The sequence below is a fragment of the Rhinoderma darwinii genome, chromosome 3 (genome assembly GCF_050947455.1).
Source record: "Rhinoderma darwinii isolate aRhiDar2 chromosome 3, aRhiDar2.hap1, whole genome shotgun sequence".
Classification (NCBI taxonomy): domain Eukaryota; kingdom Metazoa; phylum Chordata; class Amphibia; order Anura; family Rhinodermatidae; genus Rhinoderma; species Rhinoderma darwinii.
The window spans coordinates 421826991-421850399 of NC_134689.1; the positions used below are offsets into that span (position 1 = coordinate 421826991).

General features: G+C 42.2%; 1 protein-coding gene across 2 annotated transcripts in view; it reads right to left on the reverse strand.

Moving 5' to 3' along the window:
* Positions 1–3202: 3202 nt before the first annotated feature.
* Positions 3203–23409, reverse strand: part of LOC142748464 (uncharacterized) — a 120048-nt gene continuing 99841 nt past the window's right edge. For both annotated transcript variants that reach the window (XM_075855557.1, XM_075855558.1), the window contains exons 8-15: positions 22082–22164; positions 20704–20762; positions 18927–19150; positions 9446–9714; positions 8278–8406; positions 4479–4608; positions 4342–4392; positions 3203–3693 (exon numbers count right to left, since the gene is read on the reverse strand). In XM_075855557.1, the coding sequence (XP_075711672.1) occupies positions 3398–3693; positions 4342–4392; positions 4479–4608; positions 8278–8406; positions 9446–9714; positions 18927–19150; positions 20704–20762; positions 22082–22164 (1241 nt within the window). In that variant the 3' untranslated portion in view covers positions 3203–3397. The remainder of the gene's footprint in view (positions 3694–4341; positions 4393–4478; positions 4609–8277; positions 8407–9445; positions 9715–18926; positions 19151–20703; positions 20763–22081; positions 22165–23409) is intronic.

Consider the following 23409-nt stretch of genomic DNA (forward strand, 5'->3'; position numbering starts at 1 on the left):
TCCCCTGGTTGTTCCAATAATCCCGAGGTAGAGGACGTTCATCGGGAACTGTGCACAGTCTGGGCCCAGGTTCAGAAGAACCTAGAGGCGTCCCAGAGCGTACAAAAGATTCAGGCTGATTGTAGACGTTCTGCTAACCCCCGGTTTGTCGTCGGGGATCTGGTGTGGTTGTCATCGAGGAACTTGCGCCTTAAGGTCCCGTCCAGGAAGTTTGCTCCCCGATTTATTGGACCTTATAAGGTCATTGAAGTCCTCAACCCTGTATCCTTCCGTCTGGAGCTGCCCCCATCCTTTCGCATACACGACGTCTTCCATGCCTCCCTCCTGAAACGCTGCTCCCCATCCTGGTCCCCCTCGAGGAAACCTTCTGTTCCCGTTCTCACCCCTGAGGGGGTGGAATTCGAGGTGGCCAAGATTGTGGACAGTAGGATGATCCAGGGCTCCCTCCAGTACCTGGTCCATTGGAGAGGATACGGGCCGGAGGAGAGGACCTGGGTACCTGCTCGAGATGTTCACACTGGGGTATTGATAAGGAGGTTCCACCTTCTCTTCCCCACTAAACCGGGTCCTCTTAGTAAGGGTCCGGTGGCCCCTCATAAAAGGGGGAGTACTGTAAAGGATCTGCCAGGCACTACGTCTGGGTATACTCCCAGGATTAATCAGTCGACACCTGAGGCCAGACCTCTGAGACTGACACCTGCTCCCACCAATCAGGGTGGCAGGCTCAGGAGTGGGAGAGCCTATCGCGGCCTGGTCAGTCAGAGTTAGCTCCGCCCCCTGTCCATTTATACCTGCCGTTTTCTCTTCCTCCTTGCTTGTTATTCTTCTTGGATTCCTGGCCCCACTGCTGCCTTGCTCCAGCCTGCTTCTGCCGTGCTTCTGCCTTGCTTCAGTTCCGTTTATCCTGCGTTGCTCTGCCCCTGGCTTGCTTCTGCTCCGTGCTCCTGTTTGTATACTCCACTACTTCCTGATCCTGACTGGCTCATTCACCGCTCCGTTTCCTCGCGGCGTTCCGTGGGCTACTGTATTCCCTTGCGTGTTCCCTGTTTGTACTCCCTTGCACTTAGACAGCGTAGGGACCGCCGCCAAGTTGTACCACGTCGCCTAGGGCGGGTCGTTGCAAGTAGGCAGGGACAGGGCGGTGGGTAGATTAGGGCTCACTTGTTCCCTTCACCTCCTTCCTGCCATTACAGAAGTTGAATATTGAATGTCTCAAACGACATTACTTTGTATTTAAACCTCTACTAAATTATTTTTCTTCATACCTGCGACATGCGACAGAAGTTATGTCTATATTTTATAGATTTGGTGAACGGGATAGCTTTAAACTTGCCAGTATTGACTTCAAGAGCCTAAACACATCAATTACATTGTGTAATATTTAAAGTTTAAATTTAACAGTAGATGGTATCATCAGAAGCAGGGTTTGCAATGGGGACCTCTGTGACCTGCATGTTTGCAAATATTTTTCTCATTGAATTTGAGGGTAACATTATTCATAAGTATTTACAGCTCTATTTACGATATATAGACGATGTATTTATCCTTTGATCTGGTATAGCTGAGGACTTTACTAAATTAGTATAGTATTTGAATAGCAAAAATTTACCTTAGAGTTAAGCAAATTTCCCTAAATGAATTTTGACTCTGATTTGGTCAAAATGGGTGTCAGACTTTATTCGGTCATAAAAAATTGTTGCAAATTGAAGGTTCCCTGATTGCCCTGAAATGTCGTGTATGTCACGCTGATGTCTTCTAGGACTGTGTCCAACCCCTTTCAAGCTCTTTAACACCAATACAGCATTAGTAATGTCAAAGTGACAGCAACATGTTTGGCTATTTATCTAAATGGATAGTTGCCATTGGTAACAAACAGCCTGTTTTTAATAACACACTCTCTCTCATTTATGTATCCCCAAAAAGCAGCGGCATTACCTAGTTTGGCTGTTTGTAGTGTCTATGACCCATATAATTGTCATACATTGAGTCATCAGTGACTTACACGCTATACCCTTCATGATTGGCTGTGCTAGAGGGAGGGCAGACTGCAAGGCATTATGGGGCATACGAAGTCATGTTATCCTTCTTTTCTGTCTTTTTGTCTACTTCTAAACTGTAAAATGGAGACTGCTGTTTTGAACAATTAGTGCGAGACATAACAAAGGTTTTGGGTTCGCAACAATTCAAAACATTTGAGGAACTCGTAACGAATTTGATTCATGTAGAATCGATTCGCTTATCTCTAGTTGTCCTTACGTTGACTACTTTTAGTAGGTACTAACCACTGCATCCCAGAAACACCCAACAAGTCCTACTGTTTTGTAAATACAATGAACTAATCACCTAGCCATCACAAGTTGCTAAGATCCTTACGCCTGCCCATTTTCCCTACTTCCATCACATTAACAAAGAACTGAGGGTTCACTTGCTGCCTAATAAATCCCTTCTCAGACGCCATTGTAAAAAAATAACCAATGTTATTTAGTTCACCTGTTACCGGTTTTAAAGATACAGCTGAGCAGTATATATAAATATATTCTTGGATATACTCAAGTTTTTAAAAAAAAATATATTAATTTAATGTTATTTTATAAATTAAATATATGTATTAGTTAATTATTTTAAGATTCATATATATGTTTATTTTGAATATACTTGTTTTAGTTTGATTATAGCATTTAAAATATATATTATAATCTTGTCTGCTGATAATTAAATCCACAGGGTAGGCAATAAATAGCTTTGTCAGCCCCATAGAAATTAATGGAGCCGGGGGATAAACATACACACTACATTCTTATGGGGCTACCAAAAACGGCAAGGTATAAAAAGCCAGTTTTTGTGATCAGTGGTCGCACCCACCCCGATCAGATATTTATTACCTATCCTGTGGATAGGTGATAAATATTGATAAAGGGGAAACTCCTTTAACATGCTGTCACAAAAACTGTATTATTTTTCAGTTTTGCAAAAGTCAAATAAAAAAAGTTTGGTAAAAAAATAATAACTAACAGACGCGCGCGCACGCACATGTACGCATGCACATCAATATATAGTATTGCTTACGAATCGTAGTTCTAACTCTACTAATAATATGCAGAAAATAAACTGTTTATTAGTAAAGTTAGAACTATGATTTGTAAGTAATGCTGGATATTGATGGGGTTTTCATTTATTTAGGCGATAATTTATGCATAATGTATGTTAATCACAATAAATAACTCTATAAATCACCAGCTCACTGTTAGACATGTGACCTACGTAGCTGTGTAACTGCCATTTTGACTCCCACAATGCACTGCTCTGTGATAACTGAAAGAGGGAAATAGCAGAGTTGCCTTTTACTGCCTTAAGAATTTTCCAAGACATATCAGCAAAGTCGGTAGATTTTGAGTTTTTATAGCCTAATGGTGTCTTTACATTCCAGATCTCTGATGAGAGGCTCGTTGTTCTTCTTCAGGGCTTGATAAAACTTTTCCTTGTCACTGTAACCCCAGATATCCAAATATGTATAGAGCTGCCTCATCGCCTCTTGGTGTGGTTGTCTACTGCGCATGGTGTCATATTGCTCCTGGGTCAGCAATCTCTGGCTCAGTAGATTATCCAGGACTGGACTGATGTTTGATGTCCTTTGTATCAGAGCTTCTCTGTGTCTATCCACAAAGTGCTTGGGTAGAGAACAGGCACCTGCATCTACAAAGTGTATTTTATTAGTTCAACTTATATGTACAAAATTATGTCATTTTATTAATTTTTTAAAGGTGTATTCCCAGCATAAACCCAAACCGTTTATAGGTGGATTCCCATCCCTGGGACTCCTAAAGAAGAGGGGTGGGGATGAAAGTAAATTTGGGTGTAGGTAGAAAGGATTGCTGCCTCTGTACCATAAAACATACTTCTCCAAAAGTATCACAAGAAAGTAAAAAAATTGATTAATAAGCAAAAAAACAAACATATTGTTGATCAGGACTTTTAGGACAAGTCCCTGGCAGTTTTGGAATGCTCTGACAAAGTATCTTATACAGGGGCATAACAAGAGTGGTCTGGGTCCCATGGCACACTTTTGAATGTCCCCCGAATATAGACCCTAAATATGACCCAAGATCACACCTCAAAAACAAAAACAGGCATTTACTTACCACTCTTCCCTCCTGGTGTTTCTTGTCTTCAGGTCCCGGCACAAAAGGTTTGAGCCGCGTCGCATACCAGCTTCTAACAACGGGCAGCGTCAGGACCTTGTATGCGCCGTGGCTCAGACCTTGTGTGCCGGTTGGCCCCGTTATGCTACTAATCTGATATTTTATAAGAGAGAGATTAAAAACTATGTAAAGATTCATCTACCTTCTTGGATTGTAAGCTGTGACAGTGATTGGGTAATGTCCTTTACATCACCTACAAGGAAAAGAAAACAAATAAATTAAAAATGAAATAAATTATTAAGTACACACATTGGATTAAAGGTAAAATGTAAGCAGTACTTTGCGTCAGGTGAGCATCCCAGACTGTGTCCTCAGTGTTTTCTTCAGCAACAAACAAAAACATATTGATGTCCTTTTCCTGAAGTCTGATCTCTGTAAACTGATAAGGTTCTGAATGGAACTTCAGAGTCTGAGAAAATGTGAAATGACAGGATTAGTGAATCTGCAAAACCAGTGAGTCTGTCTGTGACTAGTGATGAGCGAATTTCCTGAAATCAGTTTTGGTCCGACTAAATTTTCCATGAATCGCAAGTCCCTCGATAGCCCTGTCAGACTCAGAGAGTCAAACAATGCAATTGAGGCACTTGTGATTCCACAGAGATAAAACCAAATTCCCCAACTTCTGTAGCGATGGCTCCCTGCTGTAGGGTGAAATGACATAGCTGTCCCATTGTCGCCTTTTTGACAATTTGTGCGTCACAAACCAAAAATGTTTCATATTTCAGCAAATCCAAAATTTTTGGAAAATTCAGACCTAATTTAAAAAACAGAACAACATTTAAATTGGATTTCAATTATTCATTTATTTTATTAATTCATTTAATAATGAGATAAAACATTATTAATATTCTAAATATATTAAATACAGGGAACGTTGTAGAGCCTGTAATAGGTTAATTGGATGGGTGCAAGACCACCAGGGTCGCGACCAAAGACCCAAACAAATATATCCAAAATCTATCTATCTATCTATCTATCTATCTATCTATCTATCTATCTATCTATCTATCTATCTATCTATCTATCATCTAGATAGATAGATAGATAGATAGATAGATAGATAGATAGATAGATAGATAGATAGTAGAAAAAAAGAAGAGCAGCACATATAAACGCAAAGTATGCGTAGTTGTGTGTGCACAAGCCTTATGACCTCAGACTCCAGTCCCACATATGTATTTCCAAACGAATAGGCAGCACAACACAGGTTCCAATTCAGTGAAAAAAAGGTTTATTCACCCATACGTCAGTGTAACGTTTCAGCCCACATGGGCCTTTCTCAAGCATAACAAACAATGTGAATAGCAGGCTTAAATACAGCATGACATGTCATCATGACATCATGACAGCATGACATGACATCATTCGTTTTTGAATGTAAAAAGGACTTACCCTTAATCATAAGGGGACAATTGATGCAATTTAAGCATAGATAACATCCTTTGTTAATGGGGGCAAGATAAGTCTGGGACCCTTTCCGTATTGGGCCCAAATCCCCTCTCACAAGTTTATCTCCCAAATTATGGGATCGGCGGTAGGAGAATAATGGAGGAGCTTTAAATTCTGTCACTTTTTGTAGACAACCCCCCAACATTGGCCAATGTCTCCAAATAATAGAGGATATTGGCTGACTCAAATCACTATAAGTCGAAACAAAAGGTATTCTCTGAAATTTGTTGTCCCCTTTTAGTGTATTCTGTAATAGGACTTCACGTGTCTGATTCTTCACTTTTTGTTGATGATTCTGTATTAAGGACATAGGGTATCCTCTATCACTAAATTTTTTGGTCAGGGTCTCAAACTTATCATCCAATAATTCTTCCCTATAAACAATTTTCCTAACTCTAAGGAATTGACTGTAGGGCAGTGATCTAAGCATCGGTCGAGGATGATTACTTTCAAATCGTAGTAAATTATTCTTATCTGTTGGTTTTATATACAAATTGGTTATGATAGTCTGGTTAACAAGGCTAACTTCAACATCCAAGAAATGTATAAGCTCCTTTGAGCATTCCATGGTAAAACCCATATCAGGATCAATCCCATTTAGAAAAGTATGGAAATTATTCAATTCAGAAAGATCTCCCTTCCACACTAGAAATATGTCATCTATGTATCGTATCTATGTAGTGCTCGCAGAGTGTTGTCGCCATTTTCTTGTGTGCTAGATAGATAGATAGATAGATAGATAGATAGATAGATAGATAAAGTTCTCATTTATTTTTTTTATTATCATTGACAAATATTGAAGAAATTCACTATGCAAAATGCTACAACAAAATGGACTACATGGCATTTTAGACACTTTTGGCAACTTCCGTAACAGTTATCAAAAGTGTCTAGAAAAATAAGTGTGCCTATTGTGAGTGATAATATGTGCCAAATTTATTAACTATGTACACAATTTCTGGGGCACAAAACATTAGCATAAAATACTCCAAGCATGAGGTGGTGTCAGTAAGAAAAGTGGCCTACATTTATTAATGTACTTGAGACATTTTTGGTGCATTTTACTCCTAAATAGTTTCTTAGCTGCTGTGCCAGAATTTGGTACCATTTGCGGCATGCACATCAGTTAGTAAAAGTGGAGTGAAAAGTGGGCGTGGCTTACTGTTTGGCCTGGATTTAGACACAGGTATGAAATTTTTTAAAAATAAAAAAAAGTTGTATCTCTATTTTACACAGATCCTGGGGTAGAAAAAAATATGTAATTTTAGCTAGTATGACAGTTAATAGCAGCGATGTAAGTCGTGACATTATATACATGCAGTCATATAAACAGTGGAGACACATTATTATGACCACCAGCTAATATCCAGAGTAACCGCTGTGTGCAGCACGGACAGCAGCTAGACAGGCTGGGAGTGACTCAATAAGGTGCTGGTCGGTTGTCTCCGGTATCTGGAGCCGTGCTGACTGCAGTACATCCCAGGAGGTTGCATATTGGAAGATCCATAGAGTGAACAAGACGATTGAGGTCCCACAGATGCTCAATTGGGTTCAAGTCTTGAGAATTAGGGGGCCAGGGAAGTACTTGGAAGTTTTGTTTGTGCTCTTCCAACCACTGCAGGACATTTCTGGCCATGTGACATGTCACTTTATCTTGCTGGAAGATTCCATCTGCCCCAGGGAAGACAAACTGCATGTATGGGTGGACGTGATCTTCGACGATGGACTCATACCCAAATCACTTCAGAGTGCTTTCCACATGGATGAGTGGGCACAGAGAATGCCATGAAAATATGCCCCAGACCATAATACTGCCACCACCGGCTTGTGTTCTTCCAGCAATGGTTGCAGGGTGTTTGTTCTCTGATGTTTCTCGCTTGACACGCCAACGTCCATCCGTTCCATGAAGCACAAAACTGAATTTATCGGAGAAGGCAACCCTTTGGCAATCATTGGTGGTCTAATTCCGATACTGCCGTGCAAATTGAAGCCTTTTTTTCCAATGCACCTTTGTTAGTATAGGAGCAGTGAACGTCCGTCTACTTTGGAGCCCCATACACAGTAGGGTTTACTGAACTGTTGTTTTAGACCCACGTTTGGTAGGCCCCTGGTTGATTTTCATGGTGAGCTGCTCCACTGGAGCGTGTCTTTCAGCCCTCGCGCACCTTCATAGCCAACGTTCACCTCTCAAATCAACGACACGCGGTGCTCTGCTGTTTCCACGTCGGTTATTCCCAATGGTGCCATTTGTCGACTCAAGATACACTTTCACCACAGCAGCACGCAAACGGTTCACAAACTGCGCTGCTGGAGAAATGCTGCCACACTCTGCCCGAAAGCCAATAATCATCCCTTTTTGAAACTCTGATAAATCGCCCCTTTTACACATGGGAACAACGAGTGATATGTGTTCAGACAGCCTTTCGCACACCTTATATACCCACCAAGCCAGCTCACGACACATCACTTCCCTCATGGGCTACGTTGAAAGTAGGAGGTGGCCATAATAATGTGACTAGACTGTATTTATCACAAGATATGTCGGTTAATTAGCCGAGATTTTACTTATTTGATGCCACTTTTGATACATGTGGTCCAAAGTGCAGGTTTTTTTTCTCATAAAATATACCTTAGGATGAACTGGTACTCCCGGACGCCCTGCGACAAGGTATTTTATTTTCGTATATACAGTGTCAGTGGTGTGTTCATGTTTTTTAATTCTCTGAAATCCAAATTTTTTGTTTTTTTTGTCAAGGCTCTGAAATTATAATTAGACAATAAATCAATCTGGATACAGTATATAACCACATAGTTTACGATAAACATACTCATAGAATAATATCTGGATTTATATATGTAACTCCATAGGTTTACTAATGAAAGACAAATAAAGGGGAAAATAACTTGAAGAAGATCAGCAATGTATATACACCATGTTCTTTTATACTGTTACATCCTTTCCTGATCTAGTCCTGCTCGCACAGCTGATGAGGATGTTCTAAGATGTGTTAGGCCAAAATCACGCAAGGGTAACATAAATGCGAATCCCAGGCTGACCGCTGATCTAATGACCTGAACTTACAGCATCATAGGAAAATACGCCCATATTACGATAATGTGAAATTGGCCTACGGCTGAATTCAGATGAACATAAAGTACATCCGTGTGACGGCGGCTAAAACAAGGACGGTCACACGGATGCATGTATTTCAATGGGGTCGTTTACACAGCCGTTGTTTCAACGGACTGTGTGAAGGGTCTGTTGAAAAATAGAACATGTCCTATTTTAACGGATCCCTCCATAGACTCAAGTCTAAAACGGAACCCACACGGGGGCACCTTGGACGTGAAAAACATCACGTTTTTCAAGTCCGAGTTTCCCCACGTTCGTGTGAATCTGCCCTTACTGTAGGCGATCATCTCTAACACAAACTACAGACTGGTAATTATTATCTGCACTGACACATCACAACAAGATCATCATCTTTGCTACCAGGACTAGGTCAGGGAAGGTTTTTAGCCTCTTAATATAAACATAAATATTTCCACTCACAGACAGCAAGCGAAATGTTGAAGTGTAAAATATCGTATTTGATTAAGCTTTATTTAAATATGACTAGACAATAGAAAAATTGCTCAAAAAACATCATAAATAACTTCATAAGGACAACATAAAAAGCGCTTCAAACTTTAGTTTTTTTATGATTTTTTTATGTGGTTTTAAATCTAAATGAAAAAAATAAAAATACTAGAAGTGATAAAATGTGCTACAATATGTTTATTAAGTCAAGATTTACCTCTTCTGCATCCGTGGAGTAGGGCAGAACATAAAGATGGATCTTGAATTCCTCCTCTGGACAACCTTTACACAGTATCTTATAGTAAAGAAGAACAATTCCATGTATCGGGATCTTTTTATTTCTAAATGACAGGACAGGCCCGAAACAGGAAAATGTGGGGTTTTCTAATGTGATATAAAATGGATCAGTCCGTGTTGGTGTCTCTATTGTTAAGTTTCCACCTTTAAAGTGAGCACATTTAATCAGAGATTTGCCTCCATTGAAACCTGAAGGATACAAAAATATGACATTATATCAACGAGGAGTAACAGTTAAAAGACTTTCACAATTTAACAATAAAAATTAAATAAAAAAAATTATACATCACCACTAGAGATGAGCGAACTTATGAAAATTTCGGTTCGGCTGGTTCGCCGAATTTCACGAAAAAGTTCGATTCGGACCGAACTAGTTCTGACCGAACCTGTAATTTCCGTGCGCCGAGCATGGTACTGTCCAGGGTGCTGAAAGAGTTAATCGGCTGCACTAACTCTTTCAGCAACCTTGACAGTACTTGCTCGGCGCGCGGAAAATAAAATTTTAATGTAATAAAAAAAAAATAATAATACGTTCATACTTACATTCCTCCTGTCCGGCCTCCAGCGATGACGTTTCTTCCATGTCGCCGCTGCAGCCAATCACACGCTGTAGTGGCGGTCACGCACGTCACGTGACCGCCTCTGCAGCCAATCACAGGCTGCCGCGGCCTCTGCAGCCAATCACAGGCTGCCGCGGCCGCTGCAGCCAATCACAGGCTGCCGCGTCAGGAAAGAAGGTTGGACTGGAGGAAGAAGAGGGACTCGTCACCAAGACAACGACCGGGTACATATGAAATGCTTTTTATTTTATTTTTAATCAGCAGCCTCTTTTCTCTATCAGTGATTGATAGAGACAAGTGGCTGCCGATTAGTATAATATTTTTGTAATGTTTTTTCTGCCCGCCCGGGTTCGGTCAAAACGTGTTCGGCCGAACCCGGTGAAGTTCGGATTCGCTGCGAACCAAACTTTTTTCGATGTTCGGACCGAAACCGGGTTCGGTTGTCCCGGTTCGCTCATCTCTAATCACCACTACAACCTGCATACAAATTCCACTGCAAACACTATTTATATGGGCACTGTGTGGCACTATCTGGGCACTGTATGTACTACTTTAGCTATACAATATGAGAGCAGTAAACTAATTATCTTGGTAAAATACAGTATGAATTATCTGCATATTCATATTATATTGTAATAAATAAACTTGAATGTCAAATGTGTGTACTGTTTTTACATAGAAACCCTAGATTATGTTAACAACCTAACTCTCATAAACATTGCATATTTTGCTAAAATATATGTATGTGCCCTACAAATCATGATTATTAGAAGTTTTAAACATATAAAGTAAAATAAATAAAAATAATGAATTCTACACTAGTCCAATAAATTATTCGCAGCAAACCCTCCCCCACTTAGAATCACTTCCTTCATACATTGAAAAACTGACAAAGTTAAGATAATGTATATTAGTCACTAGAACTGAGGGGTCCTCTTGCACACAGAGAAACAATAGCTTCGTTTGCAGCTAATATCTCACAATCGGATTTAAATTCATAATTACTGCAAATACAGGTTTAGTGCAAAGAAGAGGCACATGAACTATTTATTTCAAGAACTCTGCAATGGAACGGGAAATATAATTTATATGTGAAGAGAGAATATATGGGAGCTGAAGTAAATTAAAAAAATTAGTAGCCACATAAACATAGAAAATGAAAAACAAATATCCTCTGTACTGTATCTGGATTGCCACATGTTGGGTGAGTGGAGAAGTGGTGAGCTTCAAAGTGTTAGGGTATGTGCACACGTAGTGTTTTTAAAACCAAAAAACGGCAGAAAAATCGGAAGCAGAATGGCTACTAATGCCAAATATCTGCCCATTGATTCAAATGGGAAATACAGCGTTCAGTTCCAACGGGGCGGTTTTTTTTTACGCCTCATTTTCCAAAAACGGCACATAAAAAGACGGCACATAAAAATCCTAGTGTTTTCCAGTTCCCAGTGTTTACTGTTCCTGTTCCTGTATCCTGGCCAAGTGCGTGCTGAGATGTAGCCGTGCTGTGCTGTATTCCACATCTGTCCTGCTAAACCACGCCTGACGTCCGCCTGCTGCTTAGTCCCAGCCGAGCCTGCCTTGCTACTGTCCGAGCTGCCACAGGTACCCTATATGAATTATAGACTGTGACCTGCGCCCTGTTGGCCAGCTGCCATACCGCCAAGGCGGTACGGCCCAGTGGGTCCACGAACCCTACGTGACAGTACGCTCAGGCCATGGACCCCGCTGGTCGATCCAAGACCAAGATGACGTCACAAGAGATGCGGACGGAAATGCTGGACCTCCGGTCTCGACAGGACCAACTCCTCCATGCCTTGAACATTATCGCACGTCGGCAGAAGGCACAAGCTGCCGTTTCTCTTACTGCACATCCTGACAGTACTGATCCTCAGACTACACCTCCTGGCAGTGTTGATCCTCTTTTTTCTTTGCCACTTCCTGACCGCTATGATGGAGATGCAGGTACCGGTCGTGGACTTTTGTACCAGTGCCAAATCCACTTCAGCCTGTATTCAAGGGCATTTTCGCCTCATGGCGCAAGGGTCACTTTCATCATCTCTCTTCTTACTGGCAAGGCCCTTGCATGGGCGAACCCTATCTGGGAGAGACAAGGACCAGAGACCCGTGACTTCCAGGGTTTCCTCCGGACATTTCGCACGGTGTTTGAGGAGCCTGAACGAGTCTCCTCTGCAGCCGCCTCCTTGCTGAACCTACGCCAAGGAGACATCTCCGTGGGCGAGTACGCCATCCACTTCCGCACCCTGGCGGGAGAACCATTGTGGAACAATGAGGCCCTGGTGGCTAAATTCTGTCAGGGACTGTCTCCTAAAATTAAGGACGAACTTTCCGCTCGAGACATCCATCTATCCTGGATGACCTCATCCTTCTGGCCGCCCGGATTGATAGAAGGCTCCGAGAACGGCTCCAAGAAGTTTGTCAGTCTTCCGGTCCCTATCTTGCAGCAACCCCTGCTGTCCTTAGATGCCGATCCCCCTAAGGAATCTGTGAAGAAGGACCAATGTAAGCAATCTACCCAGGAGAGGCAACGCAGACGCATTTCAGGACTCTCTTTATTGCGGCCTCGGAGGCCATCTTGTGCGTTTGTGTCCCCCAAAGGCCCCAAAGCCTAGGGTTGGTAGGAGAAACAACCTTGGGCAAAGAAGGACTCCCATCTAAATTGTCCCTACCCGTGACCATAGTGTTCGGCGAGAGAACGCATCAGGTCTCTGCGTATCTGGACTCTGGATCCGCTGCTAATTTCATTTGTAGAGACCTGGTGGACCTTCTTCAATTACACACTACCCCTCTGGAGAGACCGTTGATGGTTGCATCGGTAAATGGACTACCTCTGCCAGACCCAGTTGTAGCTGTGACCAAACCGCTGAGGCTCCATGTAGGGGCTCTCCACTCTGAATTTCTATAGTTCTATGTCCTTTCCAAGGCCGTTAACCACGTGCTGCTGGGCTTGCCTTGTCTCTCACTACATGCCCCAGTCCTGGACTGGAACTCTGGAGAAGTTCTCCAGTGAGGCCCCGAGTGTCATAGCCGTTGCCCAGTGCAGATTCGTTCGGCTCAGCCTCCTCTGCCTCGGTCATCGGCAGGATTGCCTGGTCATTATGCTGCATTTTCGGACGTCTTCAGCAGAAGGGAGGCGGAGACGCTGCCTCCGCACCGTGGGCATATGACTGTCCTATCGAGCTGATTCCTGGTGCATCCCTTTCCCGTGGTAGTGTATATTCCCTCTCCTTGCCAGAAACTCTGTCCATGTCTGCCTATGTTAAAGAAATCTTGGAGAGGGGCTTCCTCCACGGCAGGAGCCGGGTTCTTCTTCGTCAAAATGAAGGATGGCTCCCTGCGTCCTTGTATTGACTACCGGGGTCTCTACCAGATCACGGTGAAAAATAAGTATCCATCGCCACTGATCTCAGAACTGTTTGATCGTATACGTGGTGCCAAGATTTTTTCCAAACTAGACCTGCATGGGGCTTACAACCTAATCCGGATTCGCCGGGGTGACAAACGGAAGACTGCATTTAACACCCGTGATGGACACTATGAATATCTAGTAATGCGCTTCGGCCTATGTAATGCTCCTGCGTCTTCCAGGAGTTTGTTAATGACCTTTTCCGTGACCTCCTCTATGTTTGTGTTGTAGTCTATCTTGAAGACATCTTGATTTTATCTCCAAATCCTATGACGCATCAGAGACATGTCTGTCAAGTTTTGCTGTGGTTCAGGGAGAATCGTCTGTACGCCAAGTTGGAGAAGTGTGTGTTTGAGAAAGCTGCTCTACCCTTCCTGGGCTACATTGTCTCGAATAGAGGTCTCAAGATGGATCCTGAAAAGGTAAAGTCCGTCCTTGAATGGCCACACCCTCAAGGCTTGAGGGCCATACAGCGCTTTCTGGGATTCGCCAATTTTTACAAACAGTTTATTCCAAACTTCTCCTCACTGACTTCTCCTATCTCTAACCTCACCAAGAAGGGCATGAATGGCAAGGTGTGGACTCCCGAGGCAGAGTCTGCATTCAATAGCCTGAAGAGCGCCTTCACGTCAGCCTCTATCCTCCATCATCCAGATGTTTCTCTACAGTTCTCGTTGGAGGTGGATGCATTCTCTGTCGCTGCTGGTGCGCTCTTGTTCCAGAGGGGTTCAAAGGGTAAGTCAATGGTAAGTGGATATTTCTCTAAGCTCTTCTCTTCCGCAGATCGCAACTACTCGATTCGGGATCGGGAGTTACTGGCCATCAAATTGGCCCTGGGGGGGTTGAGACATCTACTAGAGGGCACAGCTCATCCCATCCCATTTAGGGACCACAAGAACCTCACCTATCTTCAGACGGCCCAAAGGTTGAACCCTTATCAGGCCAGGTGGTCGCTGTTCTTTACCAGGTTCCAGTTTGAGCTCCAATATCGCCCGGCCGACAAGAATGTGAGGGTCGATGCCTTGTCCTGGTCTGTCGAGACAGAAGACACCATGGAAATTCCACAGAACATTATTGATCCGTCTTGCATTGTCTCTGTCAATCCCCTGCAAGTTGGGGAAATTCCTCCAGGGAAGACTTTTGTGCACCTTGCTGACCGAGGGAGAATCCTCCCCTGCGGACACTCCTCTAGACTGGCAGGTCACGCGGGGACCCGTAAGACCCGGGATCTGATTGCCCGTCATTTCTGGTGGCCCACGCTGCCCAAGGACATTATGGACTATGTTTCGTCCTGCTCAGTGTGTGCAACTAACAAGGTCGCTCACTCCATACCTTATGGCCTGCTCCAGCCATTGCCTGTGCCCGATGCAACTTGGCAGGATATAGCTATGGACTTTATCACTGACCTGCCTCTCTCTGCTGGATGCAGTACTGTCTGGGTGGTGGTGGATCGATTTTCAAAGATGGCCATCTTTGTTCCTCTGACCGGTCTTCCTTCTGCTCCTCAACTGGCCAAGCTTTTCATCCAACACATCTTCCACCTCCACGGCTTGCCGCAGCATATTGTGTCTGATCGGGGGGTTCAGTTCACCTCGAAGTTCTGGAGAGTCCTCTGCGGACTACTAGGTGTAAAGTTGGACTTTTCCTCGGCCTACCATCCTCAGTCCAATGGTCAGGTCGAGAGTATCAATCAGACCTTGGAGAACTACTTACGCCACTTCATCTCCAAGCAGCATGATTACTGGGTGCAGTTGCTACCGTGGGCTGAATTCTCATACAATAATCACACCAGTGAGTCCACAAGGAATACACCATTCTTTATTGTCTATGGCCAACACCCACAAATTCCTCTCCCGGTGCCTGATACGTCCGAGGTACCAGCTGCCGATACGGCTTTTAGCGACTTTCTGCAGATCTGGCAGCAGACTCGATCCTCCATCCTGCCGACGGTCAACCGCATGGAACGGAAGGCGGACACAAGTAGAAGAGTACCTCCTAAGTTTCTTCCTGGCACGAAGGTCTGGCTGTCCTCCAGGTATATTTGACTGAGGGTGCCATCATACAAATTTGCTCCCAGGTTCCTCAGACTCTTTTAGATCCTGCAGCAGATCAACCCTGTTGCCTACAAGCTTCGGCTTTCTCCTACCCTCAAGATCCCCAACTCCTTCAATGCCTTTCTCCTGAAACCGGTGGTTCTGAACCACTTTACCAAGACTCCTAGCCCTCGGTTGCCTCCAGTGGCCCTTCAGACAGCTTAGAAGTTAAGGAGATCTAGGACACAAAGAAAGTGAGAGGAAAGACTATTTATTTGGTGGATTGGAGGGGGTTTGGTTCTGAAGAGAGGTCCTGGAAGCCAGAGGGGAACCTCAATGCTCCTACCTTTCTGAAGAAGTTTCTCTCTCGCTCTGGCTCCAAGAAGAGGGGGCATAAGAGGGGGCATACTGTCATGTCCATGGCTGCGGACCGTCAGGTTCACACACCTCCTGACGACCGCAGCCATGGCTAGGCGAGCGCTGGCCCCAGTCTCCTCCTCAGGAAATGCCAGCACCCACTTCCACTCACCTTGGCCGGGTCCCGTAGGGTGCGCACGCGCGCGTACGCGCGCGCACGCTCGTGCCCGCTCTTAAAGAAGCAGTGCGTGCATCAGACTTTAAGGTGTAATCAGCCCATGAGTGCCCTGGACTATAAGAAGGGCCAAGTCCCTTTCTTCCATGCCTGAGCATTGTTTGTCGTATCCTAGTTTGTCTTTGAAAATGGTCTCCTAGTGTTTTCCAGTTCCCAGTGTTTCCTGTTCCTGTTCCTGTATCCTGGTCAGGTGCCGTGCTGAGCTGTAGTCGTGCTGTTCTGTATTCCGCGCCTGTCCTACTACACCACGCCTGACATCCGCATGCTGCCTAGTCCCATCCTAGCCTGCCTTGCTACCGTCCGAGCTGCCACAGGTACCCTATACGAACTATAGACTGTGACCTGCACCCTGTTGGCCAGCTGCCATACCTCCAAGGCGGTACGGCCCAGTGGGTCCACGAACCCTACGTGACAGAAATAATGAAACAGCTGTGCAGGAGTAGCTTTAGCAAGTGTCCCAGCTGTTGCTTAATAGTGAGGAGAATATGAGCGTGCAGAAATAGATCTGCTGCTCGTAATACATCAGTAGTTTTTATTGAAAAGTTTTTAAAAGGTAACAAGATAGTTTGTAGTACAAGCATAGAAAATGTCAAAATGGCAGAGAAGATGTGTTACATGAGGAATTTGATCGCTAGATAGAAAAGTTGACGAATAATTGTCAAACAGGTGGCAAATTGAGAGTATAACCTTACTGTGTTACCGTATTTTAAAAGTAACAAAAAGTAAACAAAGAAGACACAAATAAGTAATGGGAAGTTGGGGGTGCACTCAGTATACAGATGTTAAAGGGGTTATTCAGAAGTTTAATAAATTGATCTGGCAGCAATAAATGCTATGAGATAAAAAAATATATATATATATATGAATGCACAAATATCCAAGAAGACCAATGAGAAATACATTTCATAAGGTTACCCTGTTGGTCAGCTAACATTTTCCCATAAAGACAGTTTGTGGAGTTGTGGATAAAAGTGAGGATTTCCATCGTCTTACTATAGAGCATTTAGCAGCATGTATAATATGACATGTTAATTCCCTATTGATTGAGGGTACTTGTTCTATCCCAACTAAGAGCAAGGCAAAAACTAGACGTGTAGGGAATAGAACTTGAGCTAACCATGATATGACAGCTTAAAGATCTATCCAAAAGTTATTACAAAACCAGAACATGAAAAATAATAAATCGGCAGAACCACAAGCTCTCCAGCAATATGAAGAGAAGGTGTGACATATTTTTGAAAGTCTAAGAAGCATGTAATACCATCTAGTTAAACATTTCTGGTATTGTTCCTTATGGTTTGCACATGCTCTGGATTTGAGAACCCGATGTATTGCCTTATTCCACTTTACATCAGTAAATGATTTATTGAAGTCCTTTATCATGAAAAGGTGTACAGGAGATCCTCTACAACAGTTATTATCCTTGTTCAAAGGTGGAGAATTATACCTCACCATTCCTTAGCATTATTCTCGGTTTATAGCTCCCATGCAGTGCACGTTCAGCATTTTCAAAACACCGCTCACTCCTTCAACCTCTACCTGGACACTATGAGTGCAGAATATGGTCAAAGATAACCCCAACACGGTGCTAATTAGCCAACATATATTTCCTTGGGCATCCTTCAGATGCTTTTAATATTATACTTAGAAAATAAGAAACCCAACTCACGTGTATGTCAGCATATACACATAAAAAGCACAATTTTGTTGCAAGCCCGTCCGTTTTCACGCTTGCGGCTTCAAACACCTAAGGAAGCTAGAAGGGCGAAACCGGTAGAGCAAACTACAGAATTTGTTGTGTTTTTATCTCTATATGCTGATATACCCATGTGTTGTTCCTAATCTTGTAAGTCAAACCAAAGAAGGAAAAAACAGGCACGACCATATAATTGAAAAAGTAGAAAAAATCCTTTATTATGTCAATTAGACAAATGCAGACACACAACATTAAACACAAGAAAATAGCATAACCCTCGCAAAATAAAAAATGGAATCGGAACAATAGCGCAGCAAGACAACCAGATAGTAATCCGGTCTAACGATCCCCCAAAGATGCTAAAGTGCATGAATAATTTTAAAGCAGGTACAAGGTATGGAACTTTTGCACAGATTGGTATATAGAAAAGTGTAAATACAATCTAGATGATCAAGTTTAAACAGCAATATACATACACCTGTAGAGTAGGGAAATAGCCGGGAGATCAAAGACCGGGGGTCTGCTGCTGAGCCCGACGCGCGTTTCGCAGATGCTTCGTCAGGGGAATCTTGTAAGTATAATATTAAAATTGCGTAAAATTATGCAAAACCTTAAACAGGTGCAAGTTCAGATGGCTGCATTGAGGTGAATGTAGGGCACACAAGAACATGTATGTTGGCTAAGAAGCAACATGTTATAGTCGTTTCTGACCTTATATTGCACCCATGATGTCCTCGCAGAGGGAGGAGGAGTGAGCGGTGTTTGAACAAAACTCATTCTGCACTACATTTGACTTGTTAACAGAGAAGAATTCTACTTATTGTAGAGAAGCTCCGGGACAACCTTTCATGATATTTGTCTGCTTGTATTTTGGTTATGGGTGGTCAGCCGGCGTCCCGTTGGTTATCTCCATCTCTTATGTTGTTATCTGCCCCCCCCCCCGACTTGTGTATTGAATTTCTTTTTCCCTGTTTATTCTTTGAAAACATTGTTGACATTTTAACATTCTTCTTTCCCAATCTTCATTCTTAAATTTTAGAGAATATAAAACACGTACAGTACCAGCAGCATGTGCCGATAATAACAGTGGACTTACCCTTTAAGCACAGATAATGAGGTAGGTACACAGCAGACACAGCATCACGTTCACCACATTTTATGTTAAACAGAGGACCCAAAATCACATAAGTGTTGTCTGGAAGATCTTTTAAGTAATTGCTCCAAGAATCAAGTTTATATTTAATAGTAACAGGACCTTTCACCAGGAATTTGATTCCAGTTTTCTGGCAGCGGTAGAACCCCGGAGACTTCAACTCTAATCTGAAAGTTAAAGAGGATGTTGAGTTATTGGTAAATTTTGATATCTCCTTTGGAAAAACAGCAGGTGAGATTCTGTCATTTTTAATATTTTCTGTAACTTTTTGCTGTATGTGCATTATGATAACAATCAAAAATTAGAATGTTACAAATTAAAACCACTAAGTTTCACTAACATATCAGGAGTAAAAAATATCCTTCTTAAAGTTCTTGAATTTAGGCACAATTCCAATGTCAAATAAGTAGAAGAAGCACCAAGCTTATATAAATTCATAGCACCCCTAGAAGGGTTGCCTATACTTAAAGAGACTCTCCACTTTGGACAACATCTTTCCATATATCCTATTGAGGCATATAGATGCCATAGAGAATAAAAACTCTGAGAGTTTTATCCGAGGATAGTAGCTGATGGTGCAGAATCTCCACATCTGCCCAGGATAACGAAGAACTGCTTTAAAATGATCCTAGAATCAGGAGTCCTACTGAGACCTTAACTTGGTTTGAACTGGTCACTGTAGTAAACTACAAACTACACTCCCCCAAAAATAACAAGACTATTCTACCAATTGTTCATAGGCTCAAATCCCAGCTGCTCAGTTTCTGTTTTTGAAATAATGGGAATAAAAGGGGTATTCCCATCTTGGACATTTATGGCATACATCTATGTACAGGATAAGCTATAAATGTGCAAAATATGCGGGTCCCACCTCTGGGGTCAGCACTATTCTCTAAAACAGGTCCCCCTGACCCCCGTGCTACCTTCTGCCACTGTCGCTGGGCTCCCAAAACTGGCTGACGAGATGACTGGCTTTTCTGGAATCAGCCGATTGCGTGTTACTATGCTGTATCTGGAACTCCCAAAGAAGTGAATAGACGTTACGGAAACAGCGTAGCACAGCAAGATCACTGTGCTGCACTGTTTCCGTAGCTCCAGTAACAATGTAACAAAATGCGTTTAGCTGTTTCCGGAAAACTCGCCCACCTTCTAATTCAGTAGCCGAAGTACAGCGACAGCAACAGAAGATAGGATGATGCTCAGGGGGTCCCCTTCTAGAGATAGGTGAGGGTTCCAGATGTGGAATCTGCATCTATCAGGGGGGCATTTAATAAAAGAGGTGCACCAGAATTGTAGCAGAAAAATTAAGCACATTTCAGCCCATGCCTCATTTGTGAAGAAATTTGCAACTTTTTTAGATTTTTCGACACTCTTCTAAAAAGTGGTCAGGAATTAACAGAATGAGGCAGGGTTTTCCACAACCCCACAAACGTTCAATTGTTTTGCCATAAAAGGTTGTAAATTATAGCATAAATCTATGCCAGGTCACAGCTGACATAGATTTCACTTTCTGTTGTATGGACGGCCAGAGATGCACTGAATTTATTAAGAGCCGTGCACATTTTAATAAATTAAGCGCATCTTAATACTGCAGGCTTCAGATAAAGACAGACATATTAGGCGCCAGTCTTAAAATGTTCCCCCCTTAGTCCTTATTTGGATATTGTGAAATTAAATCGTAGTAGAAATCACATGTCTGACTGTCGGAGGTAGAACTTACCGGTACATGCTGCCAACAGTGATGACTACTTCCGCTAAATCCTGCTCCTCATCCTGCTCCTAAATAGAAGGACACAACACATGGAAATGCCGAAACATAATATTCAGCAACAATAGTAAAGTAACTTCTGTTGGTATGGGGAATACTGAATACTTTAAAATTTTGAAAATATTTTTATTTTATTAAATACTTCACTAATATTTAAAACCACATCAGGATAATACAGTATTTTAGGTGTTTTTTTTATTTTATTTATTAGTTTAACCCCTTAGTGACCAGCCTATTTTAGGCCATAATGATCAAGCCTTATTTTTCGTTTTTCTATAGTCGCATTCAAAAAGCTATAACTTTTCTATTTTTCCGTTGACATAACTGTATGAGGACTTGTTTTTTGTGGGATTAGTTGTACTTTGTAATGGCACCATTTTAGGAAACATATAACTTTTTGATTAATTTTTATTAACTTCCTTTTTGGGGGAATATAAAAAACCATGAAATTTCGCCATGGTTCTATGCGTTTTAAATTCACGCCAATCACTGTGCGGTGTAAATAACACATTAGCTTTATTCTATGGGTCGGTACGATTACGGTGATACCACATATGTAGAGGTTTTTTTATGTTTTATGACTTTTGCACAATAAAAAGTATTTTAAACTAAAATTATATGTTTTTGCATCGTGGCTTTCCAAGAGCCGTCATTTTTTTATATTTCCGTCAATGTCGTGATATGAGGGTTTGTTTTTTGCAGGATGAGACATAGTTTTGATGGGTACTGTTTTGGGTTATATGGGACTTATTGATTAACTTTTATTATGACATGTTTGGGGGGCAATGGAAAAAATAGCAATATCGCTGTTGTTTTATTTTTACGGCGGAGGCTTGCGATTGGATTTGCGGGCCGCCAATAAGTGAGAGAGGGAGCTACCTCGCTCTGTAAATGATTTAAATGCCATGGTCGCTACTGACCGCGGCATTTAACAGGTTAAATAGCCGCAATCTAAGTAAACTACGATCAGGGTCGCTGAAGCAGAAACCCAGCTGTCATTAGACAGCCGAGCCCCGGCTCCAGCCTGCAGGGGACACCGATGCAGGACTTAGACTGGGTCGCTGTGAAAAGGCATATTGGTGGTCATTAGGAGTTAATATTTAAAACACAAAATAATAATAATAATAATAATAATAACAATAATAATAATTTGTAATAATAATATATTATACAAATGCAAGAAATAATAACTAGTACTACTAACAAATAATACTAATAATGATATTAAGAAAATAATAGCAATAATAAAAAATAATAATACTAATAATAATGATAATAACAACAACAACAATAATAACAATAATAATAATACAGATAATAATAATGTTACCTTGCCACAGAGTCTGCAGCTGATGTTGTCTACATTCATCTTCACATGACTCATCAGAGGCTTCTCAGTTTTCCGACTTGTTTCTGTAAATGTAGATGACATCAGTTATATTTTTTGACCTGACTGGGATACTATTGTTTTAGGCCCTGTTCACACAGAGTTTTTTTGCAGGCAGTAAAATCTGTCTGGAATTTTGAGGCAGATTTTGAGCTGTCTGCATGCTGTTTGCTGCATTTTTCGCTTTCTCTGCCTCTCACTGATGTCAATGAGAGGTCAGAGACAGAAACGTCCGAAGAAAGGGCATGTCTTTAGCGTTTTTTTCCGCCCGCGGGAGGCAATTTTAGCCGATATTTTGCCACGGTTTCTGCCGTGGTTTCCGCTGCAAATACTGAAGCAAAAAGAAAAACTCTGTGTGAACAAGGCCTAAAGATGCAGGATTGGAAGTTAATGGGTTCTGTTCAGTTATGCCCAAATAAATAGACCACATTATAAGTGCCCTGTCTCCTATATAAGGAGATGAGCGCTATAATGTAGGTGACAGTAATGCTTTTTATTTAAAAAAACGATCTTTCTTCACAACGTTAGGAGCGATTTTGGTTTATGCTAATGAGCTTTCTTAATGCCCAAGTGGGCGTACTTTTACTTTCGACCAAGTGGGCGTTGTACAGAGGAGTGCATGACGCTGACCAATCGGCATCATGCACTCCTCTCCATTCATTTACACTGCACTAGCGTTATAGTTATATCACTATGTGCAGCTACATACACAAGCCCTAACATTACTACAGTGTCCTGATAATGAATACACATGACCATCCAGCCTGGACGTCGTGTGTACTCACAATCCTGACACTTCTGAATCTTTTTTTTGTGAGATTCCGGCAAGTGAAACCAAATCTCGTTTAGCTCCGTAGTCTCGTGAGATTTCGTTTCACTTGCTGGAATCTCACAAAAAAGAGTCAGAAGTGTCAGGATTCTGAGTACACACGACGTCCAGGCTGGATTTCATGTGTATTCATTATCAGGACACTGTAGTAATGTTAGGGCTTGTGTATGAGGCTGCACATAGTGATATATCTATATCGCTAGTGCAGTGTAAATGAATGGAGAGGAGTGCATGATGCTCATTGGTCAGCGTCATGCACTCCTCTGTACAATGCCCACTTGGTCGAAAGTAAAAGTACGCCCACTTGGGCATTAAGAAAGCTCATTAGCATAAACTTAAATCGCTCCTAACTTTGTGAAAAAAGATCGTTTTTTTAAATAAAAAGCATTACTGTCACCTACATTACAGCGCCCATCTCCTTATATAGGAGACAGGGCACTTA